At 46.3% G+C, this 11,078-nt stretch overlaps 2 protein-coding genes across 2 annotated transcripts; one reads left to right on the forward strand and one right to left on the reverse strand.

The window, feature by feature from the left end:
• Window positions 1-1,391: 1,391 nt before the first annotated feature.
• On the forward strand, window positions 1,392-4,614 carry LOC102715675 (cytochrome b561, DM13 and DOMON domain-containing protein At5g54830-like). The gene is given in 2 exon segments (XM_015838171.2): window positions 1,392-1,418; window positions 1,420-4,614. Coding segments are annotated over 2 exon segments (2,730 nt in total). The 3' UTR covers window positions 4,123-4,614.
• Window positions 4,615-7,276: 2,662 nt separating this feature from the next.
• LOC102715488 lies at window positions 7,277-10,483 on the reverse strand. Its single transcript, XM_040525579.1, has 5 exons — window positions 9,490-10,483; window positions 8,480-8,537; window positions 8,304-8,387; window positions 8,085-8,226; window positions 7,277-7,989 (listed from the first exon to the last, which is right to left on the reverse strand). Exons 1-5 carry the CDS (start codon window positions 10,052-10,054, stop codon window positions 7,594-7,596), a joined length of 1,245 nt encoding a protein of 414 aa, XP_040381513.1. The 5' UTR covers window positions 10,055-10,483; the 3' UTR covers window positions 7,277-7,593.
• Window positions 10,484-11,078: the final 595 nt, after the last annotated feature.

Consider the following 11,078-nt stretch of genomic DNA (forward strand, 5'->3'; position numbering starts at 1 on the left):
GTCTATTAGAGTTTTGCATAATTAGTATAGGTCGGCACACATTGCAAATGCAAGTTTTCAAGTTTGAACGGTAATTTCTGAACTTGCAATACTAAGTTTATACACTAATTTCAGAAATATTGCAACAACAAGTTCATACACTAATCACTACGAGATCAAGTTCACTCATTGCAAGGATAATTTTAATTAAATAATTTATTTATATTATTTGATGTTAGCACGAAATCTAAACCCTATAAAAATATATTTAAGGAAAGCTACTTTATAAAGATATGACTTGCATCCCATACAACTTATTGTTTTTATATTAAATGAAAAATATTGATGTTTGTATATATCAAATAAACAAAACAATTGTTAGCTCTCAAATAACACCGAATTCAAAATCTAAATTTTTATGTTTAAAAAATATCATTATGTCTCCTTATATTATATAAAATAAATTAGAATCAAATATAATTGTATAGTACTTATCAAATAGTTATGACATGAGTTCCTTTTAATTCAAAAATATACCACATACTATTTTTTAACAAAGTGAATTTACCTATGATGTTTTAAATGGTTGTGTTTCATGTTTATTATTATCAGGAGGTGGACATATTCTTCAACCATTAAAAAATGTTATGCGGTGATGCATTATTTGATATATCAATAACTTTACTTATTTCACATGAAAAGATGGTACCAACACAATATTCCTAGAACCCCGAATACATATCCCTATTTATCATATATTTATCTTTGATGTTATAATTAGTGATTTGGTTGTTGGAGAGTCTGATCATAGTGGTCTAGAGACTTATTATTCTGATGATGAGCACAAACTTCATTATATTGACGTTGTTGTTAGCATTCTAATGCCATTTTGTGTCGGCTTGTGGTAGTATGTTAGCCATGCCGATGTTGTAATTGGACTTTGATTTTAAAGATATATAGTGTATATTTTATAGAAACTTTATAATTAAAAAGTTTATATTCTTATCTTAATATAAAATCTCTAATTTCTAACATATGGAAATTCTAAAATTGGTAACATAATTTCTAATTTAGAATGCCTCTATCAAGAAAGGTTGTGGAAGGAGAGGTGAAGTACATCATAGCCGTCAAATCATATAAAGATAATTTTAGCCGTTGATTTGAAAATGATGATGGAAGGCAAGACGTGCAGTCCCTCTGTCCATTTGGTGGTTGTCGCTTGGTTTCCCCTACGAAACGAATTAGGCCGGCGAGCACCGTCCCACCGACAGGTGGGTCCCACCAGGCACCAACAGAAAACCGCGCGGAACAAAACTGAACCCAACCGCCAGGAAGCCGCCTCCCCACTTCGTCCCGCCTTCCCCGACGGCCTCGCCGCCGCGCCGCGCCGCGCCGCGTGATCGGTCGCCTCCATGTTACCCACCCGTCTCCTCCGATCCCCCTAACCCACCCCCCGGCCGCCTCCCCGCACGCGCGGCCATGGCGCGCGCCCTCCTTATCATCATCTGCATCATCTGCGTGGCTTCACCGGCGGCGGCGGCGACGTGCGGGACGAACACTAGCCTGGCGGGGCACGAGGCGGACCTGCGGATGTCGCAGCACCAGCTCCGCGGCCGCGTCGAGGTGCTCGATGGGTGCTCGTTCCGCGTCTCGGCGCTCGACCTCCTCGCGGGGTCCGCCTCGGCGCGGTGGTGGCGCGCGGACGGCCCCGACCTGGGATCCCTCGCCCGCGGCGCGCCGGCCGCGGCCGAGCCGCTCAACCGCACCTTCCTCTCCGAGTCCGTCGTGTTCCGCCTCCTCCCGGGCGTGTCCTGGCCGCTCGTCCCCGTCCTCGCCGCCTTCGACCCCCCCACCTCCTCCCTCTTCGGCTTCGTCCGCCTCTCCAACGCCTCCAACGATTCCTCCTCCGCCGCCACCGCGTCAGCGTCCAATTCCGCGCCCACCATGTTCGACTCGTGCGCCCAGCTCTCCCCTCGGTTGCGCGTGCGGTGGACGCTCGACGAGGCGTCCAACTCCATCGACATCGGCCTCGAGGCGGCGGTCGGGTCCGAGTACTACATGGCGTTCGGGTGGGCGGCTCCCGGCACTGCCGAGCCATCCATGATCGGCGCCGACGTCGCCGTCGCGGGATTCACGGAGGACGGCATCCCCTTTGCCGACGACTACTACATCACCAAGTACAGCGAGTGCATGATGCGCACGGACGGCACCGCCGAGGGCGTCTGCCCGGACACGATCTACGACCAGCACAACGACACCGCCGCCGGCCTGGTCAACAACACGCGGCTGGTGTACGGCCACCGCCGCGATGGCGTCTCGTTCGTCCGGTTCTCGAGGCCGCTCGTGTCCCCGGACAAGAAGTACGACGTGGTGGTCAACGCCACGATCAACATGACGGTGATCTGGGCGATCGGGCTTCTGCGGCCGCCGGACTCGCTCCGGCCATACTACCTGCCGCTGGGCCACGGCGCGCTGGCCGGGACGGCGTTCGGGTTCGCCACCCTCAACACGTCGTCAACGGCGAGCGGCGGGTGCGTCGGGCCGCTCGACGCCGAGGACAAGGAAGACCAGGACAGGATCACGGCGGAGCGGAACACGCCGCTGGTGGTGACGGCCGGGCCGTCGCTGCATTACCCCAACCCGCCCAGCCCCGACAAGGTGCTCTACATCAACAAGAAGGAGGCGCCGCTGCTCAAGGTGGAGCGCGGCGTGCCGGTCACCTTCTCCGTCGAGGCCGGCCACGACGCGCCGCTGTACATCACCTCCGACGCCGTGGGAGGGAACGCCACGTCCCGGAACGCCACCGAGGTCGTGTACGCCGGCGGGGAGAGCGCGGAGGGCGTGCCGGCGATGCCGACGGAGCTCGTCTGGCTGCCCGACCGGAACACGCCGGACGTCGTGTACTACCAGTCGCTCTACGGCCCCAAGATGGGGTGGAAGATCCAGGTCGTCGACGGCGGCCTCAGCGACATGTACAACAATAGCGTTCTCCTCGACGACCAGCAGGTCACCTTCTTCTGGACGCTCTCCGGCGACTCCATCAACATCGCCGCCCGTGGCGAGCGGAAGAGCGGCTACCTCGCCGTCGGCTTCGGGACCGCCATGGTGAACAGCTACGCCTACGTCGGTTGGGTCGACGGCAACGGCACGGGGCGCGTCAGCTCCTACTGGATCGACGGCAAGGACGGCGCGAGCGTGCACGAGACGCGGGAGAACCTCACCCACACGAGGTGCCGGTCGGAGAACGGCGAGATCGTGTTCGAGCTCACCCGCCCGCTGTCGCCGTCGTGCTCCGGCAGGGTGGAGTGCAAGAACATCATCGACCCGACGACGCCACTGAAGGTGATCTGGGCAATGGGCTCCCAGTGGTCGTCAGGCCGGCTGAGCGTGAAGAACATGCACTCCGTCACCAGCAACCGCCCCGTCCGTGTCCTCCTGCTCGCCGGCACGGGGGAGGCGGAGCAGGACCTGCGGCCGGTGCTCGCCGTCCATGGGTTCATGATGTTCGTCGCGTGGGGCCTCCTCCTTCCAGGTGGTGTCATGGCCGCGAGATACCTGAAGCATCTGAAAGGCGACCTCTGGTTCCAGGCACACACCTACCTGCAGTGCTCCGGCATGGCCGTCATGTTCCTGGGATTCCTATTCGCCATTGCTGAGCTCCGTGGCTTCTCCTTCAAATCCACGCACGCAAAGATCGGCGCATCAGCCTCTGTTCTTGCCTCCCTGCAGCTGATCAACGCATACCTTCGACCGCATTTAGCGGACAACGGTGAAATTCTCACCAGAACCAGGATGATCTGGGAGTATCTTCACATCATCACCGGGAGGTCAGCTCTCGTAGTCGGTGCCATTGCACTCTTCACCGGATTGCAGCATCTTGGGCACAGGTATGGCAGCAAGAACATCAAGGGGCTAACATGTGGGCTAATCCTGTGGGCTGTGGGTGTCACATTGGTGGTGGCTTACCTCGAGTTCATGGCGGCGAGGCGAAGACGACGAGACGGCGGCGCAGACGGCCTTTCAGGCAAATGGGTGCTCGGCAACACTGATGAAGATGATTCAGTTGATCTTTTGCAGTCCAGTAAAAAGGAGCCTGATTCGACTGAACCAATGGAGGTGGAGCTTGAGCCACTGAAAGGCTGATTGATGCATTTTTCCTTTTCAGCATACATTTCGAATTAAAGAGGATTTTAGATCAGATTCTTTGTAGATAGGTCAAAAAATGGGGATAAACATGCCATGATAGAGGGATTATAGTTAAGGTTCTCTAATATTTGGGATTGGAGAGAATCCACTTTGGCTTCATGAGAGGTATTATCATGCCCACACTGTAGAATAGGTTTTTGTTTTTCATCTTCTTTGGACTTAGGTCAACCATTTTTCCTTTCTGAACCTCCTATCTTGTTAGTGAGTATGGTCTGTATATTTGTACAATTTTGGTATAGTAGAAAGAAAAGGCTACACTTTTATAAATGTCCAGTTGACATAGATTGTGAAGTTACCTGCTGATGTTTTACATGAGGCAAATGGTACACGTTTACATAAAGTAACTGAGCAATATCTTCAGACTGCAGCTATCTTGTCTGTGCTAAGTTTGACCTTCGTAATCTTCAGATTCAGAAATAGACATGCCAATTCATAATTTCTTTATGCATTTGGTAGTTTGGCACCAATGGAATTGGGCGCTGACCCAATGTTAGGCCTTCTGCATCCTGAAGCTGAAATGCCTGCTCAACTCAAACTGATGTGACAGATAAACTGAATGCAACACTTTATGCCACATTACAAAAAAAAAAATGCACAGTTTCATGCTAAGCAACTGTTCTGACGTTTTTTTTATCAGTCAAACACGGATTGCGTTATGCTGTCCTGACACGCACATCTGTTCAAAGGTTGTTGTCTACATGTCTTCCAGTTTCAACTAATCTACTTTAGTTTGTTGACCCTGTGGATTTTCCATTACAACGATGAGTTGGTTGCCTCTCCTCCTATGGTCCAAACAAAACTAAGTTCAAGTACTACTCTCTACTACCATCTCCTTTGTTGTTCTGCATCTATTATATTGTGTTTAAGTGATATGGACGTCAAATTGCATGTTAGGTCTGTATTGTTTTAGTTATTGTATCCTCCATTCAGATCTGGATCCCTTGGTAGTTGGCTTGCCACCTTGTTAAGAAAGCATGGCATTAGGTGTTGTCATGCAGAGAAAAATAAGCAGGATTAGTGCATTGGCTGCCCTCTGTTCATTGGAGTTTGATGCGTTATTTAAATTTTTTTAAAAAAAAACTGATGGTTCACGGGCCTTTCAGGAAATGTGTTTGGTTACAATTTTGATTGTGGTGATGATGATTCTGTAATTTGGTCAGGCCCAGACTAGAGACTGTGTCTGCCATTTGATGGGCCTCATGCTTGAACAAGTGAACCACAGTTCTAAAATCAGTCTGTGTTCAAGATTCAAGCAACACATAACTTGTGTTCTTGTTTTTTTTTTTGGAAACCCGTGTTTTAAATCAATAATATAGTGATGGTCACATTCATATTTGAGAAATTCATGCATGAAACTAACATATCATATGTGAGAAACAGTAACAAAAATGTCTGTCAATTTACTCAATTGTGTGTATTTTATCCTGACCATAATAAGAGGATTTACTCCACTCTTAAACGGCATATGTTGAACATGGATAGGAAGATTCATAATCCCCTGGAACTTAGTTTCGCCTGTAATTTTGGAAGCACAACGAGTTGTATACAAGAATCACTCCTCCAATCGAAATGCCATCGCATTTACATAGGACCCATTTTAGATTACTTTTGACCTAGCGGTAGCTTTCAAACTGAACTGATTCTGGTTTTTGCTGAGGTAGTGGACCTGCATTCCTGCTCATGTCTGAATCATGAATTCCTCGACTGCCACAAAATTGGTTAGTCCACTCCAGCCTGCTGCCTGGTTTGATGGAGATGGTCCCTGAGACCCTGACTCCCTGTAATGCATAACCTGCATGATGCAGAATTTGAGGAGCAGGCCACCTGTTGCCTCCTGGCATACCTGGCTAATTGGCTATGCTTAACCCTGAATGTAGCACACCATTTCATACTATTGATGTGAGATGTTTTAGGCCAACTGACCTTATAATTTTAGTGATGCCCGACTTACAACCCTATTTTTTTCGCATTTCCTTATAAGTCAAAAGAAAAAAAATACCAGGTCGGCTAGAAGGTTGGAGAATATATAGCCAAAGTTTGAATTTTCAACTTTAAATTTGAAGTTGATTTTGAGACTTTTTCATCGTACTTTATTGCTCCTCAACCTTTGCTTTTAGATCATTAAGAATATATTTATAAAAGTCTGTTTATAAATTATTTTTCATTTGCAATATGCCATTTCGTTTTTTTTCCTCCAAACAACCAAAAAAAATAGCCACCTTATAATCTTACTTGTCCTATGGTGTCTGTGGTCTTTATTGATAGTATTTTATTACTAATATTATTGTAGGTAGAAATGTAGAATACTAATATTATCGAAAGTAGAAGTGATCCAAGTCAATTTATGAGTTAGACGGTAGAAAAAATTATTCTGCTGTCAATAGTTTAGATGAAAGTATAAATACATGCGATTAATTAGATGAGCAAAGATAAAAAGTCCAGATTGATTCTACTTCCAGTTGATATCCAGAAAAAAAAAACGTCCTCATGGAATGAAGGCAAGGTCAGGTCAACTAATAAGCCCAATATGACTGCTTATCCATGATGGTATTGATTTTTATTAGTTGATATTGAGCTATATGTTATGAACATATTATATGAACTCAGCTAGAAGACTATCAGGCTATTAGCCGTGAACATATTATATGAACTCAGATAGAACAAACCTAAACCTGCCTGCCTCTGGCAGGACAGTGGCACAATAACGACACTTTAAACAAACGACAGCACTAAAAAATGTGAAAAAAAAAATGCAGCAGACTGCTTGTGACCTAGACGTAGTACTAGAATCCATCATTACTAGTATTTAGAAACAAATACTTCCAGAATCTCAGATTGTTACTTCTGAATTCTGACTGTTGTGTACAAGCGTCCGTGTTTCTTCTGTTCCATTTTAAAATGGATACATCAAACCAGACCAAATCACATGTATTTTAGCTGTATGTCCTCACAGAAAAGGTATCCTGCAGTTTTGCATGCATAACTGCCTTCATGGTTAGGTTTCAGGGCCCCCAGATATGAGATCATATTTAATATTTTTCAGGTCCACCAGCTTAAATGTGCCCTGCAGCAAGCAGCCACAGGGAATCTAGCTGTGTTCATTGCAATTCCAAATCATAATATTCTGGTATCACATAAATTTATCCATGCAGGAAAAACTTACATAAAACAGCAATAATCAGGAGACAAAAATGTTTAACTGATGAGGACGATCTTTCACAGTTTCTGAACCAGTAAAATGGTAATCATCATCATCCTTCTCTCTGGTAGCAATGTACAAACTGAGTTGCATTACTGACAGAAATGATTTATACACAAGCATTTTGATCCCTAAGCTCGTTTCAAGGATAGCCTAGCACACACAACCTACACATGGGCAATACAGGTAACAGTAACCACATGACTGCCCTATGAAATGATAAGCGTATCGATTGTCCTCGACAGCTCTGCTTTTGCAGCCATCTCCTTGCTACAGATTTTTGCTCTCAGTTCATCTGCACTTGGATCTGCCTCCCCATTTACCTTGTTGGTATCACTCGTGAAAAGAGTTGGAGCTTCATTGCATTCTTTGAACCGAAAGCAACTGACAAGGTGATCATTGGTCAGCCCTGCTGCCTGCATGAAGGAATATATGACTGTTGGGCCCACGCCTCGGAAACCTCTTCGGACCATATCTTTGCTGATCATATCTGCCTTGGGGCTCTTGACAGGGACTTGCCTTGGATATCGGAATTTGTTTACTATTGGCTTGTGGTTCAGAAAGCCCCAACAGTACTGATCAAAGGATCCAAATTCATCTACAATCTGCATTTTGCAGAAAACTTGTTACTTCAGGCAAAAGACATACAAAATAGAAACTGCAACCAGGTATGAATGTATGATCAAGCATGCCTACTAGCCTTAAGAATCTGACGAGCATTTTCGACAACTGCTCTAAGCTTTTGCTCTGACAAAAGGGAGTTGGCAATGCTTCCTGGTGCTACAAGCTTCTTCTCGTTTATTTTAGAGGTAGCAACAGGATCGAAGTCCACGAAAATTTCCCTGGAAGATTTGGCATGGATATTAGGAAATAAAGTACATAGTTTCTCTGCTTCTTTGTAACATTAGACAATCCATACCTGAATAGTTGCCTCCTCTTAAGAATTTCAGGCCATGTGAGCTCAGCCAATGCACAAGACAGTACAAGCAGCTCAAACAATCTCCTGTGAAATTGGTCATGTGACTCATGTTTAGACCATCAATTTCCTTAAATAACAAGAATGAAGGAATACATATGAATTCACAATTTTCATACTTGTCATCGTGAACTGGAACACCCCACTCCTCATCATGGAAGATGACATAGCAAGCATCTGATCAGATACGGGGAATGGGCAGTAAAGATTGAAAAGTCAGCTTTCTTCATGACAAATGATGCAGAAAGCAAGAAATACTTCATCAGTAAGGTAAAGAAAAAGATCTGGGAAACCATAGCATGTGACAATGTCAAACAAAGCAAGCATCCTACCTGAAGCTTTAGTATTCTTGGGGTATAGATGAAGCTACCCATTAATATAGCCTATCGTTTACCTATTGGTAAGGTGGCCTTTTCATTTCTCCAATTCCGATAGTTTCAGCTCATTGCAAAATAACTATGGCAGATTTTTGTGTCAGGATGATTAGCAAACACATGCAACAAAACTACAAAAGTATAAAACACTCTGGAATGGGCATCAAGTGATGGTTGTATAGCACACCACGTCATTTTCTGTTAGAATGTACAATCAATGAATCAAAATTAGAGCACACTGAGCTAATGTCATATCGAGGCTGTGTGGAAGTGACGATGCAAGGGAATAATCAGACGCTAACACAAATAATCAACCAATCCCTTAAACATAGTAGGAACAAAAAGTGCGACTAAAGGAGAACAAGCTCACTTTATAGGTAAAACAAAGGAGACTATGCTCACTTTATCCAATGTAGGCAAAATGATGGAGCCACCTCCAAAAGGATAAACATTCGTTTTAACAGCATACATATTAGATGATCAAATTACAATATTTTTTTCCTGTCAAGTCTCTGCTTCTGAAGAAAAGCGAAAGGACGGTGAATTTCTAAAACAAGGTTTTTGATATATTTACAGTAAAAATCTGGGGAAAATAAATCAGATTAAATTACGAAAGATAACATAAGCTGCAACACAAAACTGGCGAAAATACTGGCTTTATTAGCCAAATTAATTATGAACTAGGCACCAATTACATACGCTAATACTCAAATTAAATAATGAAGCAATCAGCACGCCAAGAAGCGAGAACTCACCGGTGGTCGGAGTTACCCACGCGCATCTCCTCTTCCCTTGGAGAGCCTCAGGCGTGGCCGGAGTGACAACCTCCGCAACGGCGGCATCCTTCCCCGCGGCCACCTTCACCGGAGTCTTCCCCCTCCTCGGCACGGCGGGCCTAGACCAGCTCCGCTCCAGCCTTGCACGGCCGCGGAGTGACTCCACAGAGGCCTCCGAGGAGCAAGACGCGTCGAGCGACAGGTTGAGGTGGACCAGCGCGTCGTGCGCCTTCCTCGACGGCGCCCGCCTCGGCGACGGCAAGGGGGAGGAGCCCTTGGCCACGCCGCCGCCGCCGCCAGAAGCGGCATTCTTCCTGGCGCCCTCGTCCTCCTTGGCGGCGGGTTTCTCCGGCGTCCTCGCCGCCGGGTCCGGCTTACGCAGCGGCTTGGGGGAGGGCTTCCGGGCGGCCGCGGGGCCCGACTTGGCCTTGTTGCCTCCCGGCACCAGCACCGGCCTCGCATCCGCGTCCGTCTCCGTCTCCACCTCCGGCGCCGCTATGTTCAGCGATCGGACCCTCGGCGCGCCGGCCATGGAAGCCGCCATTCCCGCCCCCAAGTTTCACCACCCCGAAGAATCAAATCCTCCAGCCCAAAAATTCAAAACTTTTCGAACCCAACCAGCCAAGAAACATAAAAAAACCAACAACAAAACAGCCTCGAAATTCAAACCACACCCGCTCCAAAACCAAAGCAGCTAAACCAAGCTCCGACTCTCCGAGACAAGAACCCTAATCCCAGCCAGCGTTCGGCCCCGCATTGCCCAGCACGAACCTCCCGCACCCAAGAACCACACCAGCCACCACGCCGCTACCTCAGATCGACGAGATGAGACGAGACGAGACAGGCTCCCCGCAGAGGGGATCCCGGAGATCGAGGAGAGCAAGGGAGCGGAGGCTGCAGCGACTGAGAAGCTGCTCGGGAGGAGTGGATGGAATCCAAGGAGGAGGAGGACGAGGAGGTTGGTGGTGAGGGAAGGGAGGGGAACACTGGAGACTACTAGTAGTGTAGTGGTTGGTTGGATTGTGTGTTTTATTTGCTCCGGATTTCGAATTACTCGCTTCGCTTTTTTTAATTGATAAACTTAACTTTTAATTAACATTTAACTATTCACCTTATTTAAAAATTAAATAATTATAAGTTATTTTTTATGATTTGATTTACTACTTTAAACATGATTTATAATTTTATATATTTGTATAAAAATTTTGAATCAGACGGAGGATAACATGATCTAAAAGTTGACTACGTTAATTAAAAAACAGTATGAATATTTGTTTATTTTTTCTCAAGGAAAGTTTTCTACTACTACTGTCTACTTGAGGTCCTTGCTTAAGAAAACATGGGGGATGCAATACTTGGTCGTATCTGCCTGCATGTGGGCCCGGCATTATCTCACTGCCTTATGGTGGTGGTTGTCCAAACGGCCGGTACATGAAACAAACTGAATTATAAGTATGTGTTGTTTGAAATTGTGTCAATTCGTTTTGATTTGATGTAAAAACGAAGGATCCAATTTCTAAGGATTGATTTTCACTAAAAGTCATTTGGTTTGTAGGAATAAAACATAG

The sequence above is a fragment of the Oryza brachyantha genome, chromosome 6, assembly GCF_000231095.2.
Source record: "Oryza brachyantha chromosome 6, ObraRS2, whole genome shotgun sequence".
Taxonomy (NCBI): domain Eukaryota; kingdom Viridiplantae; phylum Streptophyta; class Magnoliopsida; order Poales; family Poaceae; genus Oryza; species Oryza brachyantha.